The sequence below is a fragment of the Anas acuta genome, chromosome Z (genome assembly GCF_963932015.1).
Source record: "Anas acuta chromosome Z, bAnaAcu1.1, whole genome shotgun sequence".
NCBI classification, from domain to species: Eukaryota; Metazoa; Chordata; class Aves; order Anseriformes; family Anatidae; genus Anas; species Anas acuta.
Window position 1 is genome coordinate 4,917,003 of NC_089017.1, and position 22,254 is coordinate 4,939,256.

General features: G+C 55.0%; 1 protein-coding gene across 3 annotated transcripts in view; it reads left to right on the forward strand.

The window, feature by feature from the left end:
• Positions 1 to 298: 298 nt before the first annotated feature.
• Positions 299 to 22,254, forward strand: part of CNTFR (ciliary neurotrophic factor receptor) — a 171,249-nt gene continuing 149,293 nt past the window's right edge. Inside the window, exon 1 of one of the 3 annotated variants that reach the window (XM_068666985.1) lies at positions 299 to 480. In XM_068666985.1, the coding sequence (XP_068523086.1) occupies positions 382 to 480 (99 nt within the window). In that variant the 5' untranslated portion in view covers positions 299 to 381. Of the gene's footprint in view, positions 481 to 3,251; positions 3,285 to 10,637; positions 10,659 to 22,254 lie in introns of those variants that run through there. The other 2 variants (XM_068666995.1, XM_068666987.1) reach the window with 2 other exon arrangements.

Genomic DNA, 22,254 nt, shown 5'->3' on the forward strand with positions numbered 1-22,254 from the left:
TCCACCAGAGTGCGTGTGCAAGGGGGGGGATGCAGTACCCCCCTCTCCCCTTGCTCAGCATCCGCGGGGCAGCACCCACGCGTGTGCGCGGCGTGGCGTGGGGGCGGAAAGGGGGGCTGCGGGGCCCTGGGGGGCGCACGCAAAGGCTCTGGTGGAGAGGCCCACGCGTGGGTACGGAGGGAGAAAAGCGGTGTGTGCGTGTGTAGGGGGGGAAATAAATAAATCAAAGGGTGGGTGGGTGGGTGGGGGGGTGCGGGCGTGGGGCGGGCGTGCGCGGCGGGGCCGGGAGCGCGGCCGCGGCGCTGTGCCGGGGGGTGCGGGCTGAGCTCATCGCTGGCTCCCCGGCGCTCCTTACCAGTGGCTTCTGCGGTCACATGGGTTATGTGGTGGAGTTTAAAAGAGCTTATAGCCCCCGAGCCGGTGCAGAAGCAGCCGGTGGTTGCATGGGGTAGAGCCGGGAGCGGCGGCGAGGAGGGAGCCGTGAGTACGGGGGGCGCCCGGGGGTGGTCGTGTATGGGGGGAGAGGGGGGGAGGTGGGTAGGGGGAGATGGGGAGGGAGAGGCTGGGTCGGGGGGTCCGCGGTGCCAGCCGCCCTGCGCCGAAACGCCGCTGCTTTTCTGCTGCCGATGGGGGCGGCCGGGATCGCTGCCTTCCCCTCTCCACGCCTCCTCTTCTCCCCCCCCCCCCAACCCTCCACGCACCTTCCCACGCGTGTCCGCGCCCCGCCGTGGACCCCTCCGCCGCCAGCGGGGCAAGGGGCGGGGGGGGAAACCCACGGGGAAAGAATTTAGGGCAAGTTCACTTCCCGCTCCGGGTGTCCGTGGGGTGTCCCCGTGTCCGTGTGTCCCCGTGTCCTCGCCACCAGCCCCCCCCCCCCCCCAGCGCCACCGCGTCCCCCCGGCCCCGCGTCCCCCCGGCCGGGAGCGCGGCGCTGCCGCCGCTGCCTCCGCACCAGGTTGCAGGCAGGGAGGGGATGAGCCCGGCCGCCTGCTGCATTGCATTAGCCGTGCCGGAGCCGAGGTTGCGGGGGGGCTCTTTGTCAGCTGCAGCCTGTGGATTTCCCGGGCGGGAGAGCAAAGAGTTTTGCCTCCTTTCTCCAAAAGCTCAACCTGCCCTCTCCTCTGCCGTGGCAGCGCTGATTTTTACGTTTTGTTCTTTTATTTTTATTATTATTTTTTTTTTGGTGTTTTATTTATTTGGGGTTGGGGGTGGTGGTGTTGATTTTATAAGAATATCATCTGGCGTGCCGCTGGATCTGCTCTCCCCGGGCTCGGCAGCTCACCCCGAGCGCGACGAGGGCTGCTTTCCAGAATTGCATAACACACACCGTTCCCTGTGCTGCACAAACTCCCTGACATCCCCACATCTTGGTGACTTCCCCTCTGCAATCCTAAATCCGGATCGGGACTCTTAACTGGTGCGTGAGCTACTCCGGGCTGCCCTCACCGGGGACAGGACCTGCTTTGCGTGTTTCGGCTTCCCCATGTTCCTCCAGCCATTGTTTCTTAATCCACTAAACTTTTTTTTTTCTTTCTTTCTTTTTGGTATAAAGATTGGCATTTCTCCCTCTCCCTCTTAGAAAGCTGATAAACAGTCTTCCCCTTTCTTCCCCACCCCGTGCTCATATACACGTGTCTGTAGCACAGGTTGCAGGAGGGGAATTGCCTGACGAGCACTTCGGTTGCTTTTTCGGGTCTCTCTGCGTTTTTATTAGTGGGATAAGCCCGGAGGTCCTTTCCTCAGGTTGCCTTTTGCTCCGGACCTCACTGACTTCTGCTAGGATTTTGCAAATTTAGCTCTGGCAGCTGTTCTTGCTCCCTGCCCTGCTGTGAGGAGTTGAGCTTTGCTGTGATGGCTGGGGATGTGCAGAGATGCTCGTGCCCGGCTAGACATCTCACTGGGAATAGGTGCTGGGACCAGGGCTTGCCGGGGAGAGCAGACTGTCCAGAGATGGGCTGTGCTTTGGAAATGAGAGCCCCGTGCCTGCCAGACTTCTTTGCAACAACCCTTTCGGATAACTTCATCCGAGCCTATTGTCAGAGCAGGCCAAGCCATGAGCTGACGATCGTGCGTTGCCTTTGGTCTGATTTACCCTGAGCAGAGCCGCTCCTGCCGAGGCGCTGAGCCCTCCTGTGGAAGGTGCCCAGCACCTCCTGAACTGGGGAAGGAAGCAGCCCCTGGTCCCCACAGAGCTTGTGATACACATAGCAGTGCAAATAACTGCGGTCAACCTCATCTTTTGGAGATGTCTCTCCAAAAGTGGCGGTGGGAGCTCTGTGGGTGCAAGCCGGCGCTCCCGGCCACCCTCGGTAATCCCCTGTGGAGCTGGAGGGACGCATCCTGCTCCTGCCGGGGCTGGGCGCGCGGCTGGGGAGCTTGACTGGGCTCTGTCATTTGTTATTGCTGCCGCTGCCATTACGCCTGACAGGCGGGAGTTGCTGAGTAATGTGCTGTTGGTGCGTAAATATCGGAGCGCTCGCCGCCAGGCTCACGGCCGCGAGTCTGCAGGAGCCGCCTCAGCACCTCGCCCCGCGCAGAGCTGGGCGCCCTCGGCACGGCCCTTCCCTCAGCAAGCACCATGCTGCCGTCCTCACGGGGCCCTGCTGCTCTCCTGGGTGCGAATCGGGGTGGGAAAGGGCTCTGTGTGTGCATGTGTGTGCGTGTGTGTGAGTGTGCACGTGTGTGTGTGCGCACACCTAGGGCTGAGAGGCAGGGTCGCTCCCAGGGATGCTGCCCCTGGCAGAGGGAGTTTTGCAGACACTGTGTGTTTTGTTAGAAACTAAACCATGGGCAACTAGGAAAGGAGTTTTGTTTGGGGTTGTTGCTTTTTATTTTTGTTCATTTATTGTTATGCCTCACCAACACACTCAGCCCTGAGTTCCCCTTGATTTCATCCCGTTCCTAATGAAGACGCTAAATTATTCCTATCGTTTTCATCCCATTTGCAGATTAGCATCCAACTCACTCTGTCAGTACTTGCTCAGCCCAGCTAGACCGATCGCAGCTCTTTTAATCTCCCCTAGTAAATCAATCCTTTCTGCCTCCTGATCATTTTTGTCGCTCGTTTTTCTGAAATCCCTCCAATTTGTCCATTTTGTGTCGGTGACGTATGCCTGGCCCTAAACATGATGTATACCAGGCATGGCAGCGCGAGGGAAGGACACCTCCTCCCCTCCCACCCCGCTGGGGCTTGTGATGCTTTGTCAGCATTGAACTGAGTTACTTCCCCATTATTCTAAGCTATAGTCCCTGCTCGGTGTTGCAGAAGGAAGCAGCATACCCAGGTCAGTGCCCTGGGGAGAATTCCTCCAAATTTTGGTGGTGGGTTGCCGAGCTCGGTTTGTGTGCTGCTAGCACACGCTGGAAGAGGCTGGTGCTCCAAGTGCTGTTTGGGAGGGGGTCAGGAGACCGCTGTGCCTCTCCCCACAAAAGCTGATGGTTCAACAAGGTAAGAGGAGCAAAATGAGGGAAGGAGAGTGCATGGGGGCTGCAGGACAAATGGGGAAACTGAGGCCCGTGTGTATTCTCGATGCACATTCCCTGCGCTCCCGTCCAGCGCACACCTCTCATTTAGGTGCTGCATGTACAGGGTCAGCTGGGAGCTTCAGTCCCACTCGCACCTATCAGCATCACAACAAATTTGGGATTTTCCCGGGAGCTGGCACACAGGGCTGCTGGCCTGGGCTGGTTTTGCGCATCGCTTCTCGTGCTAACACACAGAGCTCAGTGCCACAGGTGCTGGCCTGGCGCAGGCACGAGAACGGGACTTGATGCAGAAGTCTGCTGTGCATTTTGAAGTTTCATCATCCCAAACCTTGAGCTCCTAACTCTGCTCGTCCCCGTTCGCTGGGAGGGCCGTGCCCTTCCAGGGACCATCTATTTTTAGGAGGAGTAGTGTTCTGGACAGTGGCCACTGCAGATGCTCTCTGCCTCCTCCTCTTGGCCCCTCTCCAGGGACACCGCTCGGGCTATCTGCTGGTGGGGAAGGTTTTGCTGGGGTTCTGCGGGACTGTCAGGGAGGTGGCACCGTGCCGGGCACAGGGACACCTGCGGGGATGTCACAGCCCTGGGGGACTCGGCAGGGCCAGCGAGCGTGGCTGCGCTGCCCTTCCCCGGAGCAGGATGCCTGGAGGAAACGGTGCATAGCTGTGATCTGGGGACCAGCAGGACACCAGAGTTTGGCCACCACTGGCCATACCGTGAGCAAAGTCCCTGGTGCAGTCTGGGGCAGAGCACGGAGGGGTGGCAGCGGGTGGTCCTGGTCTGGTCCTGGTCCCGGTCCGGTGCCGGTCCCTTCGCCAGGATGACACTAGGGGGCACGAGATCTGCTGGAATCCCTTTGTTGGGAATGGGGAGATGCAAAAGCTGCTCTTGACCCATTCAACCCCTTTGCACAATTCCCCTGCACGTTTGGCAGGAATTAAACCCCAGCGGGGGACAGGGGCTGACCCGGGCCACTGGTCCTCAGTCCCCACCGTGTCACCACGGCGCGGGCAGGACGCGGCTCTCCGGCTGCAGCTCCGCAGGACCCGCGGCATTTCTCCGCAGCGGGAGCGGGGACGGGAGCGCTCAGCCGGAAACATCTCCGAAGCGAGAAGGAGGTGGACACAGCCAGAGAGTCTCCGGGGAATTTGGGAAATCCAGGAAACACCTAGCATGGTTTTAATTCCTCTCCAGAGGCTTTGTCCAGAGCGGGGATTGAGTTAGGCTGGGAGGGGGGGGTCGCTTTCAAGACGAGGCGTGTTATGGTTTCATTTTCTGCTGGATGTTAAGTTCACGTGTGATGTCTCCTCGGGGTCATGTTTTCCCAAAGCAGCAGAAACTTTAGAGAGGCTGATTTAATGAGTGGTTCGGATCGATCCGGAACGTGGTGTGTGCGTGTGTGGACATCCGAAATATCCGTGTCCACGTGTGTAGCTGGGAAGGGTGCAAAGAACGTGTTGATGAAGGCGTGCTTATGCATTTCTGCATAAATCCAACTGTAATATTGCCTTTTGTCCTTAAAGTCTATTATTCCAGCTGTGAATGCGTGTGTGTGTATTGAAGCACTGCATACTGTAGTATCTCTCTTGTTATAACAAACCTCGTGAAAAAGCAAATAAAGAGACATTGTTCTCATAGCAGGCTTGGAAGGATTCAATATTTATCTTCTATGAATTTTGATAGTTTCTGCTCAGCGTGTTTGCAGGTTGTTTTTCTATTTTGTTTTGTTTTGGCTTTTTTTTCTTTTTTGGGCTTGGGGTTGTTTTCTTTTTTTTTTTTTTTTTTTTGGTTATCTGCTAAAAATTTTGCACTGGTGGGAAACTGAAAACATCCAGACACTTTCAGTTTATTCATCACTTAATGAAAACAGAAGTCAAGCTTCTGGACTGAAACGCTGAAGCTTGATAACAGCCTGGCACAGTAATTTCTAAGTGGTCAGTTCTCAAATGCCTTCTGGCTGCCAGACACGGGAAACCTGAGCACAGCTTCTTTCCCAAGCCCCCAGGCAGCATTTTAAGGAGGACACCGACACATCCCAAATACGCCCGTTCTCCCGGAGCAGGCTGTGCTGGCTGCTCCCAGTAGTTCTGGGAGGACTGGAGATGGGAGGGCAGAGGGTGATGTGCTGCTGCTTGCCTTCTGCCCCAGCCAGAGGCGGGTGTGCATCCTTGCTGGTGCTGCATCCCCGGCTGTGCTCGGCCTCCTGCAGCCAGCTCGGGGCTTTATTGATTTTTGGGCTGCCCTGTGAAGTGGAAGGAGGGCTGGGACGGAGCGCTTTTAAGTCGATTAGGGATGGTATCCGAAGGCGGTGATGTGGTCTGTAGGGGAGAGGGTGATTTGTCTGAAGGTGTTACCTAATTAGAGGGTATAGTCAGGGCTCTAATTAGCCGTGACACCCTAAAGATGTCATCGATGCCCCCTGTCCCGCGAATGTCAGCACCAGAGGAAGCTGTTTCCCTTCAGGTGACTTGCATTGCCCTCTGGGGCACTTGCTGGCTTCAAACGATGTCTGTAGAGACACCGAGCGAAAGGAAGCTGCAGCAGATGGAAAGATTAATCCCAGCACCATGACGGGGGAAATCTCCCCTCCCTCTCCCTCAGGGGGGTGGGTTTGTGCTGCTCCCTGCTTGGGGAGGGCAGACGAGGAAGGCTGGAGAGGTCTGCAGAAGATGGGATGGGGAAGGAGGGCTAGTTGTATCCACAACAGCTGGCGGGGGGACAGAGGGGACACGGGACCAACTGAGACCTGGCTTATCCAGGGGCTGGGGACTCCTCTGAGAGGAGGGACAGAGCAGCTCTGGGACTGCTCCTGCTCCCTGCTTTTTATTCCTCGAGTCACTTCATTTTTTTACTGCATCAGTTCGCTCCCCAGCAGCACGAGTCGCCCATTTCCAGCCGCGGTGCTCAGAGCCGGCAGGAGCCAGGTGGAGCTACTGGTGCTCCTGCTTGGATGGGGGCAGAAGGGGACCCTGGGGGCAAGGCAGGCTCAGCTCCTTGTTTTCCCAGCGCTGTGAGCAGCCTCGCTCTGCAGAGGGACTGGCAACCAGCTTTGCTTTTGTAGGTAGCACCAGCGGCCCCCTAAAGCAAACACAGAGCCAGGCACATCCCCGTGCTGGTAATTACCAAGGGATGCGCCTGCTTTTAATTATGTGGGTGTTAAGCCAGTGAATGCATTTTGTTCACAAAGTTGCAGCCTGGTATTTGTCCTACATCTCGTGGTCTCTGGTGGCTTTCCCAGTCTCCGGAGCATGGGTGAGAATAAAGTGGAGGCTTGGACGCAGGAACACGCAGGACCCTGCTGCGGTCCTTGGGGCTGGCGTGATCGTCAGCTCCTGAAATCAAGTGTGTCTGCTTGGAATACAGCAGCCAGGCTTCACTCCACGATCATTTTGTCCAGGAACTAAAAATAAGGCTGGTGATAATGAGGACACATCCTCTCCGGCAGTTAGACCGTGGCTCTGGGGTGCAAAGGGCAGGCAGCTTGTCCCAGGCTTCTCCGATGTGTGATTTACCCTCCTTTGGGCATCGCTTCCTCGGCCTCTCAACTGGCGGATTGAAAAATAAATGCATTAAAAAAAAAAAAAAAAAGAAAAAGGAAAAAGAAAAGAGAACAAAACGCTGCTGTTGCTCTGAGATTTGATCAAAAAGGCTCTGTCCAGTCCTCCGGGTTTCTCACGTAGCCAGGAGCTCTGGAAACAACAGCGCTACAGCAAAGGCGCACCCACGAATACCTATTAATTTGGGGAGGGGATGGGTTTATTCTGGAACCACCTGAAAGAAGCGCATTTTGCTGGCGTGCTGGAGGCTGTTCAATTTGGGAACCCGGCTTGGGGTGGGTGAGAGGTCGCTGTTTGTCCCAGCTCTGCTGCACTGTTTCCTCTCGCTGCACACCCGCACACGTGTTGCACAGACACGTTCCCCCGCTCGCCTCGCCGTGCCTGCCCACCTGTCTGCAGCCGAGGGAGCTGAAGCTGCTCTTTCTTGTGATTCATAAAAAGTCTCCGTCTCTGGATGGAGTTGTCTGTGCTTTTATTGACCTGGTTCCGGGAACAGTGGAGGCTTTTCTGTCTCCTGCGTGCGTGATTTCTGCGAGGGCTCTGGAGCAGGGGCTGGCCCTTGCTGCTGCTGTATCTCCAGTCCTCCTAACGTTATTAGTCTGACAGGCCCATTGGGTATGTTGGTGCGTCTAGTTTTTAATCTCATTCATGAAAGCAGGGACTGTGGCAGGCACGGAGCACTGGCTAACGCTGAAGGCGATGCAGCAGGGAGCACGTGGGCTGAACGACGGTTTTGGCCATGACACACTCCCAGCACATTTTTGGGGGGCTCCCTCTGTTGTCTGCAGATATTTGCCTGCAGAACATGCAGGCTGGGCTCTGTGAACCCAAACGTTGTGACACATCCCAGGCCCCTCATCCCTTTTTGCTCTGGACCAGCGACTTCAGGTCCATCTAGCCTCCTCCTCCAAGAAATAGGGATGGAGGGTAACTTCAGCACCCAAGGTGGGTCCCTGACATCAAGAGCATACAGGATTTGTGCTTCCTAATTTTGGCACATCTTTATCTGCAGCTGGAACAACAATGCTGGTGTTTTGTAATTTATTTTCCAAGTAGCAAAAAAAAAAAAAGAAAAAAGAAAAAATGGGCTTCTCTCTCCAGGGCTGGCAAATACAGAAGACAATGCCACCTGCCCATGTCAGGAGGCATCAATGGCAAAGGAAGGATGGTTTTGAGTTTGCCTCTCACAACAAGAAGTCAGGACGGGCTGGCCAGTGGCTGGGTTTTGGCTTATTGCACAATGAAACCCACACCTGCATGTAGTTCTGGGGGGCTCCTGGGGGCTGCTTGCCATGGCACATTACCACGGTCAGCCTTGAGCCTCGCCACAGCCTTGGGGATGCGGGGAACTATCATTGCCTGCAAAGAGAGGAAACTGCAACCTGGAATGGCTTTGGGATTTCCTGGAGGTCCCAGAGCAGAGCTGGTGGCAGAAAACCAGATTTCTTGAGTTGCTGACAGCTCATGCCAGCTGCGGGACACATTAGTAAATTCTCCTTGCCTAGACAAAAGCAGAGCATCCGTCCCTCTGTTCAGTGCTGTGCGCTTATCTGTCTGTCTCTAGCTCTTCTGGCAGTCAAACCCCTCAAATGACATTTGAAGGCTTTACATTCATTTTCTCTTGCCAGTTCCAGATCAGATTTGCTGAGTTGTCAGCCTGAAGATGCTTTTCTCTTAAGTGCTGGCCCTGCAGCAGCTCCCCCTGCTCCATCCCTGCCTTGGGGGAGAGCAGCTGGGCTCCTCCTGCCTCCGCTGTCACTGGCAGCAAGGCGTGGGGGCTGGAGCAACAGCTCTGCTGCTGGATGCATGAAGAGAAACAGATTTCAGCTTCCTTTTCCCCCTGTTGCTTGGGACACACTGGGGTCAGCTGGCAGCGGGTGCTGAGAAGCAGCAGAGCCAGGGATTGCACTGGAGGAGAGGTGCTGGGGTGTGGAGGGCAAGGGTAAGGGCTCGGCGCAATCCCTTTCTCCTCCTGGGGCTGGATGGGGCATCTGACACAGGTTTTGGTGGTGAGCATCCATCCAACGAGCTGGATTCCAGCTCAACCAGGCTAAGGGACACCAACAACAGCTCGTCTGCCAGCTTCCAGCAAGGAAGGCGAGCACTTGTCCGTGCACGGTGAGTTGTGCCGTTGTCCCCGGCGGCTGTCACTGATGCTCTGCCACGCTCTGCTGGCAGGGAGCAGCCCAGGAGGATGCCTCTGCTGGGGACAAGCACAGACACGTGTCTCCAGCTGGAAGCCAGGCCTGGGAGAGGAGAAACCTCCGCAGAACACAAGTTTGCAAGTGCCTGTGTGCTGCAGTGCCTCCTGGGCGTCACAGCCCCCTGCCACCGTGCGAGCAGGGGGGGAGCTGGCTGGGCACCAGCACTGGAGCACTGGAGCAACTGGTGCAAAGAGCTGGGAGCTGCTGCAGGCACTGGAGCAGGAGATTCCACACAGTGCCAGCCCTGCCATTTATGCCCTATGGTTTTATATCCACCCCTTCCTCCCATTTCGCACCCTCCAGGCTCTGCACAGCACCTCCTCGGGTCCCCCTGCCCCACCAGGGCAGCCTGTAACAGGAAGGCTGGCAGCTCAGAGGGACATCACTCAGTGCAGCAGTGCTGCTTTCACCCAGCCCGTGTCCATCTCACAGCCCCAGCACCCGCTGCCATGCCCAGGGAAGGAAGGTGCCCTGCGGCTGTTCCACGGAGGCACAAACGGAGCGGTGCCTGGGCTTTTTCAAGGGCACAACCAGCACACGTGGCTGGAGCAAGGCTGTGACACAAGCAATTACAGCGCTGGCTTCAACGAGCAGTACGCCCGAGGTTGCTCCTGTCACCCAGGCTAGGAGATGGAGGAATTTAATTATCCTTCTAACTTCTTCCAGAAGGGGCTTGGATGCCACAGCAACAGACAGCTTGCTACAACCCAGAGTGGGGAGGGGGGGAGAAGAAAAACAAAGGACCCTCCTTTTGCTGAGTGCTGGCCAGTTAACCCTTTTAGCCATCCCCTGCCCAGACAGCACGGCCAGGCTTTGAAGACACCTTGGGAAAAGGGCATGGGCACACCAGAGTGACACCAGCACCTCCTCCCTCCTGCAGAGGTGGGAGCCTCTGCTCCACAGCCCTGCCTGCTCGCTGTCCCCCCTCAATTGCTGCTGTGGACATTAATTTTTCCCAGATTTCTGCTTCCCTTTGAATATTTCTGCCATGGATCATTTTCCTTGCATGTGTTAGCTGGTATTTTCCCAAAGCTGAATCTTGAGCTATTTCCTGCCCATCTTTCTATAATTTCTCTTGTTCCCTCTTCTCTTGCGCCTGAACCCACCTTGGTGCTTGTTGCTCCTGCTGGGTTTGGAGGAGGTTGCTCACCCCCCTCTCCTTCAGAAAGCCTGCAAAAGGAGAGGAACTGGCCATTGGAGAGGTGAGGACTCCTGCTCACCTATGTCTTGCTTAGCACCTCCCCAAGTGGAGCAAAATGACTCAAGTCCCAGCATAGCCAGGGTGGGAGGATAAATCAGGTGCTTGGGGTGTGGGGAGAGCTTTGGAGGAAGGGGAGGTGCTGCTGGGAGAGGGCAGGCTGCTGGGAGCTGGTAGGGGTTTGCAAAAGTTGTGTGTGGAAGCTTCTGGATGGCGGTGAGCAATGGGCTTCAGTCCTGGGGGGTCTGCAGGACCTCGAGGCAATGAGCGTGTGAGGGTGGGGGTGGGCAGGAGGGGTGTCTTCTCTGGTAGTGTGGGTTTCATGCTTGGGGAGGTGCTTAAAAGCTAGACTTAAATTGTCCTTTGTAGCAGGGCTTTTTCCACAGTTCTCTGCAGCTTCCCAGGTGGAAACTTGTTTAAGGCCTGAAGTCTCCCCTGCGCAATCTATTTCTCTAGCTGTGAATGCTGCTCCAGCTGCGGCTGCACAGGGAGCGTGTGATAACCTCTCTGTGGCTCCCTTTTTAAGTCTCGTCTCTGTAATTGCTAGCTGTAGTTCCTGTCCCTTTCAGCTGCTGCTCTAGCTGCTCCTTTCCCCGAAGGAGAGGGGAGTTGCAGTGAGTGGGGCAGAGCTGCTGCTGATCCCCATTCCCTGGAGCAAACCTGGGGCTGGGTATGCAGCATCCCCAGTGGCACCCTCCTGCTGTGCTCTTGCTCCCCTGTTGTGGCACCTGGGTGGCCAGTCCTGCCTGCAGGAGTGATTAGAAATATATTTTTTTTGACTTGGACTTTTGACTTGGACTTCATCCACGTCCCAGGACAATGCTGCTTCTTCCCAAAGCCCTATGCCAGGGGACCCCCACCTTTTCCTACGTGCCCAGGAGCCAGACAGCAACTTAAAGACCAAATATATCTGCTGCTGCAGCTCTTGTCTCCTATAAAAATAAATCTTACGGAGGTAACTTTTTGCTGTGCAATTCTCGGGGCTGGCTTCGCTGTTGTTTCCACTGAGATAGCGTTTGGCTAACACAGCCAAACATGAGCAGAACAAGCCTGGAGCTGTAGAGAAAGTGATAAGATAAGGCAGGGCTATGATTTGCCTGTCTGATCCTGAAGCTTTGTGCATTATTTAGTGTGTGTAGTGAGAGGTCAGTAGCCTCCTGATAATTTTCATTAGATTAGTCAGGCAGGGTAATCACCTGCTCAGAAAAAACAACTTGACACTGTCTGTTCAATAGTTGGGGTTTAACTGAAAATAAATAGGCTTGTAATTATAAGGACATTGCCAAGGTCAAGAGGCTCAAAGACTCACTTTCTTTTCTTCCTCTGATATGTTTACAAAGATCCTGCTCTTCTTTATGTGGGATTTTTTTTTCTCTCCCTTAAATTCAAACCGAAAGCTTCAGAGCTCTTAGAGGAAATTCAGCACTTCCATGGCAGTGGGGACGTGAGCGGTGTTGCAACAACCGAGCGGAGCCTGTGCCCTGCTGCAGCTGAGTGACCCCATGCTAATGAGCAGGGCACTTGTAGTGAGCAGGAGCGCGTGCTGCCAGCCCCAGCAGCCGGAGCAGGGCAGGGGTCCTCTTCCCTCCTAATTGTGGGGTGCTCCCTGCTAATGTGGCAGAGCAAACCCCTCCTTGGGAGAGGTCAGCCCAGCACGAGTGCTGCCCGGTTGGAAGGAGATTGTACGTTTGCTCCTGGGGGTGACCTTGCAGCTGTAGCTGGATGCTGCTCACTGAGGGAGAACTGGAAGCGATGCTGAGCCTGTGCACCTCCGATCCAGTACCAACAGGCTCTGCAGAGGGGGTTCAGCCGCAATATTAAAGCTGGGCTCAGTCTGTGTGCACTGCTGAAATCCGTGCCCTTTTCCAGCCCGAAGTGGTTACACTTGCTATTTATTTTCCTCAATGACATGCAAAAAAATAAAGCCTGGAGGGACCTCTGTAATGCAGCCTTCTGCAGGACGGGTGCTTGCTGGGTGAGACTCGGGCACGGCTCGCTGGTGCTCGGGGGATGCTCATTGCTGAGGTGAGGAAGAGGTTGCTGTGTCTGTGCTCCTGGAATGGGTTCTGTGGCACCTCAGCAGTGCATCGTGGTTGCAGGTAGCTCGGTTTCACCCAGCAGCACTGATTTCCCTGGGCTGGGTGAAGAAAGCAGTGATGTGGTGTGCATGGGGGAACCTCTCTGCTTGCTGTCCTGAGCTCAGCTGTGAGGCAGGGTTGCTGCTGGCTGTGTAGGCAGGCTTCGAAACGGGTCACCCGGATGCCACAAAAGGCAGGCTGTGCTTGCTGTGCCACCTGTGAGCATATTTGCCTCGGAAAAAGAGAGTTCCTCAGGTGTCCAGATGAGTTAGCACTCTGAAAACGTGCTGCTCCTGGGTTTTGTATTTTCTCCCTCCAGCCTAATGGCCATAAGCAGGGACTGTCCGGGAGCTGGTGGGGCTGTGCTCAGCCCATCTTCACCAGGCATCTGTTGCTCTCGTGCCCTGTCAAAGGTTTTGATGGATGCCCTGGGGAAAACCGGGGGCACGGCAGGGTCTGACGTGCCAAGTTTCTGGTGGTGCAGCCGGGTGACTGATGCCATGCAGCGTGTGTGGGTGCTCCTTGCTCTTCCTCCACGGGAGGAGAGGAGCTGCCTTGACAGCTTGTTTTGAAAGCAAAAAGACTTCAGGGCTGGATTCATTTTTTTTTTTTCCTTCCCCCCCTTTGCTTTACCCCCCCCCTTTTCTTTTTGCCTGACAGAAAAAGCATAACTCGTCTTTGTTTAATTGGTGCTTTGTGCCTGTCTCTTGCCAGAACTTAACAGAGAGGGGGCTGGCTGGATCAAAACGGCTTGAAGTTGGGAAGCTGTTACACATCTAGCCTGCCTGTTTAAAGGGAAAAAAGTCTTTTATTTCCCCCCCCCCTCTCCCTCCCAGCTGCACACCGGTTCCTGGTGCACTGTGAAAGCAGAGAGCCCCCCTCGGAGCAGCCTGGTGGAAGCGGGGGGCGCGGGGCTGAGCTCCGGCGAGACGGCGCGTCGTGTGCTTGACCTTCTGCTGATGGCAGGGCTCGGAGCATCTAATTGACGTCTTCTTGTAAGGCTTCAGACCATTTCATGATCTTACAAATCAGACCTGCCAGTGTCTGCAGCACAAAACAAATCTGTTGTGGAGCGAGCGAGGAAATGGTCTTTACTTTTTTGGGCTATGCGGCAGGGTGGGCACACCTGGGTGTGCTGCTGTCTGCTTGGTGGCATGTCCCATGCAAGCAGGGCAGAATGGGATTAGGGCAGTGCCCCAGTTCTCCAGGAGGGTCCCTCCCATAGCCTGGCCTTGGTCTCCATCACCGCAAAACATCTGTGCTGAATGAGGCTGAGGTCCCTTCTACCTAGTCTTCTCCCTGTGTAAGGGGGACAGCAAGGAAGTCAATTGCTTTGATTTTTTTTTTATTATTATTTTTATTTTTTATTGTGGAGCTTGCTTCTGCCTGATGAGGGAACAGCCAGTGATTTGAAGTGTGTTCTGGTTTTTGGGCATGGCCTGGCCCTGCTGGGCTGTGCTGCCTTGCACAAGCATGGGTAGCTTTTGGCTGCAGCCCTGATGCTTGGGGGTGGCTGCAAGTGGCTTCAGTGCAGGAGCTGCCTGCTCGCTCCTGAGGCATCAGAGCAAACCTGGTGGTGGGGGCTGTGTGTCTGTAGGTGTTCCTGGGGCTGCTCAGCATGACAGGGGCAAAGCATGAAGCAGCTTGCCTATAAACACACGGTTCACATGGGCACCTTGCTATAGGCAGTGCACAGTGTTTTCCTTTGGGAGGGAAAGGGGAGCCTGGAAGGGGGCTTGGAGGAGGATGCAGAGGAGTATTTGCAGCTGGAGGCAGGCAGGATTAGGGCGGGTTTGCTCAAGGAAAGGTGGGTGCAGTGATGGGCATGTGGGAAAGTGGGAGCCCAGAGGAGGGGCTGTGCTGCTGTGAGCCCCCAGGCTGCAGCCTGCCAGAGGGGTGACGTTCCAGCGGGTGTCAGCCCAATTTGGGGCAAGGGGGATGCTGTGATGAGCAGGTGATGGTCAGCGGGGGGTTTAGTGGCTGTGGAGGTGCTTGGAGAGAACTGAGAATGCAGCCTGTGCTGGGCTGGATAGAAGAGACAGGCGTCAGTGACACCACCATGGTTTGAGAGCCTGCATCTGGCCCCCAAAAGGGCTGTGAGTTGAGTCTTTGGCGGGTGCCCCACCACAGAGCAGAGGAAAAAGGGCTGGAGTGAGTCCTGTCTGGGCTGGTGCAAGTCCAGAGTTGCATTTAGTGTGTCCTTGTCCTGTAGTTTCCTGCCCCGCTCAGCTGGGGACAGGCAAGGAGGTAAAACCTCATCCATGAGAGCCCTGATGTGTAAAGAGATATTAAGACTGATGAGGACTGGATGCGTAAAGGAAGAGGTATTTCATGGGGAAAGACCCTTGGGGCTTATTCCTTAATTTTCTAAGGGAGCCTTGGATGCTTTTATGGGAGTAGTTAAAAAGCAGCTTCATCACAGCGAAGTCCTAATATGCTGAATCACGTCCTCCGGAGCTGTCTGTGCTCTCCATGAAGGATTTTATTTTATTTTTTTTTGCTCTTTTGGGACTGCATCAGGTGTCCTCCCACAGGGGTGGTCTGTCTGCCCATCCCCTCCCCAGCCGTTCTTCCTGCAGCCACCCAGAGCCCTTTCTATCTTGGTCTCTGCTCCCAGCCGAGCCAAGCATCGATGCTCTGGGTCTGACTTGTTTTTGTATTGGCAGGATTTATTCGGCAAATTGGCATTTCAGCCCCTCCCTGGAGTTGTTGGCTGTATCGATCCGCCAGCGGGAAGGGGAGAAGCCAGCAGCCACTTCTGTGAGACATTTCTTTCCTTATTTTCAGCTCCAGGCCTGCAATTGCTGGGCTCTGACCACACCACGCTAACAGCCACAGCTGCCTCCTCGGGGATGCTTGGAGGAGAGCAGGGCAAGGTGCTCCGACCTTGTAGTTCAAGGGGTGATGGGATGAGTCTGTCCTGCTTCCCTGACCCTCCTCCTACCCGAGCTTTTGTTGCTGTGCTTTTGTCAGTGGAAAATAACTAGTGTATATACCTATTCTTAAGTTCCTGAGGAGCCTTAGCCTTATTTTTCGGCTGGAAATACCATGCTCCATAGGGCAGAAATTGAGGGCTGCAGTAATTCCAGCATCGCACTGAAGCCTCTGGGGTGCAGCTGACTGCTTCCCTGGGACTGAAATGTGCCCGAGGCCACGGTTGTGCTGGTGTCTCCTGGTTCTTGCTGTCCTGTGATGGACAGGGGCTACGGGGAAGAGCGAGGGCATCCTGCAAATGGGAGCTTTGTGCGCTGCACCTTGCCCTGGAGACCAACTTTCTGCTCCTTCAGCCTGGCAGGAGCTCAACCTGCTGCAAGCTCTTGCTCTTTTGGGTGGAGAAGGTGCAGGGGGAGAGGAGGGGATGGCCAATTTCTGCATCCCTCCTCCTCATCACTGAGGCTTAAAGCTGGGGTCCCACTTGCAGAGGTGAAGGGGGAGCCCTAATTGCCCCTCTTCCCAAGGCTCCTGGGTGTGTTAACGACCTGTAATGGGATGGGTTGTGTTAGCCTATTAAGCCCCAATGGGGTTCCTTGTAGACTTAAGTGTGAGGAATTTCACTCAACCATGTTAAAACATTTCCACCCTCTTTAATAGCTTCGTGCATTGATTTAACCCTATGGCAGCTGGGGCTGTTTGCTGGGAAAAGCCATATGGCTCTGTCCTGCCTCCATGCAGCGACTCGGACTGGGGTTTACGTTTCTGGGGGATCTTATTAACACGAGGGCTGCTCTAGCTCTTGCCTCCTCCCGGCTGGCTCGACAGAGCCCTTGCGGGAAGCAATTTTCCTTGTGTTGTGCTGAGCCTGGCTTTGCTGCTTTTAATGAGAGTAATTTTGCCCTGGCTTGTATCAGCCGCAGCCCACCTGCGCTGCCAATTACCCCGGCGGATCTGGCATGACCTGCGGAGCTGGGAGCAAGCTGTCCCGGGTTTTTAAGTGTTTCTGAGCCGTAAGGTGTGAAAAATCTCACCAGTGTTGAAACAGAGATTTGGGGGGGGACTTTCCGGGTTATGAAAGACCTAAGGACGTTCTGGTATCAGGTGCTCTTGATCTCTAGGGGATTTATAGAGAATCAAGGGCTTGCTAATTGCAGGCATGTTGCCAGTGTGTTGGGAAAGAAATTCTCCTTAATCGCAGGCTGTGTGCCCTAATTTTTTTGTTGTTGTTGTTATTGAATTAGTTAAATGTGTACCGTAACACCCCAGCGCCTGGGCAGGCTGCGCATGCGGACCTGGAGCGTGTGTGCAAACATGCTGAAAGGGCTCTGCGGGAGGGAGGACGGTGGTTCTGCTACATGAGCTCAGTGCATCTGTCGTGTTTGTCATTTTTGGGGAAGCCGGTGTCCGTGCCAGCCGACGCTGACCTGGGCGTTGTGCAGGTTAGCCTGCTGCTTTGTCCGCGGAGCGATGGCTTCCTTCTGGCTGGTGGTTAATACCCAAACGTGTTCCTGCCTCCTTGCAATTGCTGCTGTTATCAGGGCTTCAGTCCCTGCAGGTCAGGTTTGAGGGAAGATATTGGCTTGACTGGGGTCAGCCAGCATCCTTTGGGCACCATGCAAAATGCAGTGCTGCGGGGTGTGGAAATGTGGGGAGCGTGTGGGTGCAAGACCAGAGGGCAAACCCTGGTGTGGGACTCAATCTGTGCTGTGGTTTCTGCAGTCCTGGTGTACAAACACACTGCTACACTCTGTGATTTTGAAGTTGGGGCTGGTTTGAGATGCCTGGTCGAAGCACTTTGGAGCAAGGTGGAGCATTTTGGAGTCTGGTTGGGCAATGCGGTGACTCCCCCAGTGCTGTGGTCTTGGGGCAGGAGGCAAGAGTGGCAGGGACAGAGCTCTGGCAGCGTGGCTGTGCCTAAGGTGACTTGTTATGGCAATAACAAATGGGGTTAACTCTAATTAGCTGGCATCTCTGGCGGGGGGAGGCGCAGCTTGTGTTGTCCCAAGGGAGCAGTGCTCAGAAGGGCGCACCCAAGGGAATTGGGTGAGTTTTTTAGGCAGAAGCTCTGCTTCTGCTCTCCCCGTGTGTGGGCCAGCTGCCTCCTTGATGTGTCATTCAGAAGTGCAGTGCCTGGTAATTAATACCTCAGTGATTAAGCATAGGGAAGAGAGCTCCAAATTCTCAAGGTGGGGCAATTGGAGGGGGAGCTGAGAATGGAGGGGGAGGTGATTGTAGGCTCAGTCCTCAAAGCAGTCTGTGTGGGGGAAATTGATGCATTTTGAAGAAATGTGATGATGCTGTTGCCGAAATGAAAGCTAGCTTCAATTTCAAAGGCTTAAACCCTCTCTGGATACCCCGGTGTAGCATAGCCCAGGTCTGTTACATCTTGGCAAGGATATTCTTGCAAATGGAAACGCTGCCCTGGGTGACCCTTCTGTGTCTGGCTGCTGGGGGAAATGTGCTGAGCCGAAACAAGCATTTCTAGAGCCGAGCTCTCCGGCTGAGGTCTGATCTCCCAGCTGGGATGCTGGGGCTGGCAGCCGGGCTCGGTCCTTCCCGAGTGCCTGGGCTTGCTCCCAGCCTGGGCCCATCAGACCGCTCGTGATACCAGCTCGCTTCCGACTCTGAAGGTCAAGCGGCTCACAGCAGGGTGACAAAAGAGCCCTTGATCTGAAAGCGGGATTGTTCTTGTGCCTTGCCCCAGGAGGGGTCTCGCAGGCTGGCATGCGTGCAGGCTGAAAGGAATGCTTAAAATGTCCTTTCTCTGCTCCTGTCAAAAGCCCTTGGAGCTGCGAATCAAAATATCTACCCCAGTGCCTCCCTGCTGCATGCTTCAGGCTGGTTTATTCCTTGAGAAAGGCCTGATCTGGGGCAGCCAAGGCTCCTGGCATCCCGTCCCTGACAGCGGGCAGCAGTGGGTATGCAGGGGAAGGGGTAAGGGCAGGGTGAGCAGGCTCTGGGGCAGCTCCAGCCTTTGGCAGCTGCTGGCTCAACTCTTCAGCCAGGGATGGAGAGACTTTTTTTTTTTTTCCTTCTATAAATTTTTGAAACGTGTAGGTTCAAGAGATCAAGCTTTGATCACCCACAGCATCCTCTAGCTGGGGGTCCCGTGGCTCTGCTGCAGTGCTCGTGAAAAGCTGGTGGTTTCCCTAGGGGTGTGCTCCTGGGGACTTCATCTGGCTTCTGCTGGAGGGGGTTTGGGGGCTGTGAGGGGCTGAGTGGTAAGGCTTCTGCCTCCTGCTCCACCAGTGCAACACCTTGTGCTCATGCTCCATCCCTACAGCTGCCAGGCATCCTTTGGCGTGGTGCTCCGAGGAGTCTTGCACGATGCTGTGCACCCCAGCCTCATGCTGCAGCACTTCCCTGCCCGGCCGTGCCCTGTCACACATCTCCAGCACATCTGTTGTGATGCAGATACCAGGTTCCTGCATCTCCAGTGCTGAGGTGAGGGCTGAAAGATCAGCTTGCTTCTGCAGGGAGGCTGTGGCTGCATCCTGGGTGCACGCTGCCTGTGTGCTCGTGCTGGAGTGGTGCACTGAGGTGCATCGTGCGGAGATCTTGCCTGGCTCTTCCTGAACTTTGCTCAGTTATGCTCTGGCAATGCAGCAGCTGAAAGCTCAAATGCTGGGAGAACAAAATGTCAATATAACCTGAAAAAAAAAAATCGTAAATTTCTGTATATCATTTTAATCTCAAGAAAGAGAAGCTGCAAGCTGGCAGTACCCGTTCTGGTGTGCCAGTGGCAGTGCCCTTTTGGTCAGGAGGGAACGGGATTGGGGTGATTTCTGCATTGTGAGGAGTTCTGGAGCTGCAGGGAGGCTGCGCTCACTAGATTGATCATCCACTCTTAATCCATTGGTGGTGGTGTGTTAATTACTTTCCTTGTGTGTTAATGTGACACTTGCACCAGGGGGACCTGTCGTCCTCTGAGCTTCGTGCAAGCCATCCTGGTGCTGACTGTCATCCCTGCCACATCAGCTGTGAATTGAAGGCAATGTGCGGGTCCCTGGGAGGCAGTGGCTCTGCTTATGCATGTCAAAGGGCTTGCCAGTTGGAGCAGCCTGACCCTCATTGCATTTGTAGCCTGATTTGCACGCTTCCTGCTCGGCTCCTGCTGCAAATGTGGCTTTCCACCATCTGCTTGCCCTTGCCATGCACCGCGGTGCTCGTGGCCCCCGCAGGGATGCGTGAGGATGCTTGCAGAGCAGGGACAGGCTGCCTCGTGTCTGGAGGGGGAGTGTTGGCAGGAAAAGATGCTGGGAGCTCCCAGCTGCACCGCATGCCTGTTGTGCTTTGCTGGGAGTGCTGCTGGTCGGGCAGATGGGAGCACTTTGCTCCCCTTCCCCAGCTGCTCCGGGCTTGTGGCACTGAGCTGCAGGCAGAAAGATGTTCGGTCTTCTGCTCCCACGTGGATCGTGGTATGCTTGCTGGGTGCTTCTGGGTTAGGGCGACCCCCACCTGGGTCTAGCCTGTGGGTGTGCTGGGTCACAGTGTGCCTGCGTGCCTGGCTAACCAAAAGTTGCATGGATTTAGTTCTTTCCTCTGGAAGGATGTGAATACCTGCTGGCTGGGTGAGGCAGGGGCTGAGCAGCCAGCCTACAGCTGGTGTAAAGCATGCTCCCCGCTTGCTGTTCAGTCTCACACCTTGCTAGTACAGCTGGCCGTGACGTGTTAGGGGGATTTTTCTCCATTTAAATGCAATTCAATCTCCAATCTACTTAAGATGTGCGGGTCTGCACCCACTCCCTCCACCCCACAACTCTAGGTTGTGGGTGGTCACTTAAATCACAGCTGCCCACACCCCACAACTCTAGGTTTAAATCACAGCTGCCCACACGCCTAAAGCTGAAGGAGGCTGCGTGACCCCCAGGCAGGTGAGCGAGGAGGCCAGCTATTTTTTCCTCCCTCTGGTTCCTTGCACCCTGCCTTTGAAATGCCCTGAGCTATTTAGGGAGTGCGTGGTCAGGAGGCTGGCAAGGGTGGGAGGATGAGGACGAGCTGTCACTCGGCGCTGGTCCAGGGTACCCAAGGACCTCGTGCAGGGCTGCCCGAGTGTGGTGGGGGCTGTCAGGGGGAGGACAAAGGGTCAGGGCTGTCACAGCTGATAGATGGCCCTGCTGGGCCCAGCTTCCTCGATCTGCTGGCCCGAGCACCCTGCCCTTGGGACAGGGAGCTGCCAAGGGGCAGTTTTGCTTTCCCTTCTCCTATTCCCCATAAATGCAAGCTGCAGGGGTTTCTCCAGCACCGCCTAAATCCTGGGGGACTGGTGCCACGCACAGGAGTCAAGGAGCTTAGGAAAGAAATGGCAAGCCCAGGAAAATGGTGAAGGCTGTGAAGGAGCTGGTGGCTGGGTGGGGGAGGTCAGCAAGGAGACTGGGAGGTTGGGGCTCAAATCCAGCAAAGGGTCAGCCTGTGGCTCTCCCAGGGGATGTGCTTGCAGGAGAACATTGCTGTTGTGTGGGGAGTCTGACCCAGGATGCTTTCAGAGAGGCTTTTGGGCTCCAGGTGCAGTGCTTGGTGCCCCGTGGCTAGGCTAGGGGCAGGCTGGTGAAGGGTTACCCTGTGGCTGGGCACAAAATGGATTTCTCAAATGCTGTAGAAGAAGGGAATTTCCCCTCGTGTCTGTTTCCAAATCATCTTCTGATCGGAGGGTTGTCAGCGTGGCAGAGCTGTGACTGGAGGATAGCTTCAACTTTTTTGTCTTTAGCAATGGAAAGTATCAGGAGAACTTTGCTTGCAGGAAATGAATTTAAAAAGATAATTGCCTGGCTTTTTCTCAAGCTGTTTTTTTTTTTTTTTTCCTCATCTGATCTTTGGCTGCACGGGAGCTTAGGCCAGCAGAACCCTGGGTGGAACAAGCTCCAGTTTTGGTGCTCAGATGCATAAGGACACAGCGTCCTGCTGCTACTGCTGGCATGTTCTGTGCTTCACCCACTTTCTTGCTGCAGCAGGGAAACAAAGGGAATTTTAAGGCCCCTGTGGTTCTAAGACTCCTTTTTCTCCTGGTCTTGCTGTGACCACACGGATCAAAGCCTTCAGGGCAACAGTACTTAAATTATAAGGGCCACTCTGCCTCTTCGGACAAGCATCCATGGGCTGCTTTGTGAAGTGCTGAAATGCTTCCATGCTTTCTCTCTCTTATACCTGCTTGTGTGCACAAGTGCTGCTGTGCTGAGGCGTTTTCTTTGCAGTTGTTCTTGAGCTGCTCTGTGATGCCTTGGAAGTCTTGGGTTGAGAAATACCAGCGTGGAGAACTCCACAGGGCTGGGAAGAAGGGATAGGACCTGGAAAACCTCTCCTGGGCTGTGTGTCTGTCTCCTTGTGCCACTCAGCAAGGCTTGACTGAGCTCATCTTGCCTGGGAGAGGTTTGTCCTTGCCTTTCTAGCTGTGAGCTGCTTTGCTGTGCTTCCTCGTGCAGTTACTTGTAGGTTTTCAGAGCTATTACAAGGCTGGAGCACAAACCTCTTCAGGACTGAATGCACTTGTGTTATCATCTGGAAGTACATGAGGATTTTTGAGGGGTGACAGCGACCTGATTACATTCAGGGTCAATGAAACATCGACATCCCCCTCTTCTGGGGTGTGTGTGAAGCTGAAGCCTTTCAGGGAAGGATCTCTGGGTTGGTTGCCTCTTCTAGAGCTACCTGCTGCTGCCAACCTCATGTGATGTTTATTCTGGGAGATGAGTCTTTCTCTGATTCATTACCTTTTTTTTCTTTTTTTTTTTTTTTCTTAATGGGAAAATAAGGGAGAGCTGCAGAGAGCAAGGGAAGCTTTATTCCCCCTACCCTAAACTCAG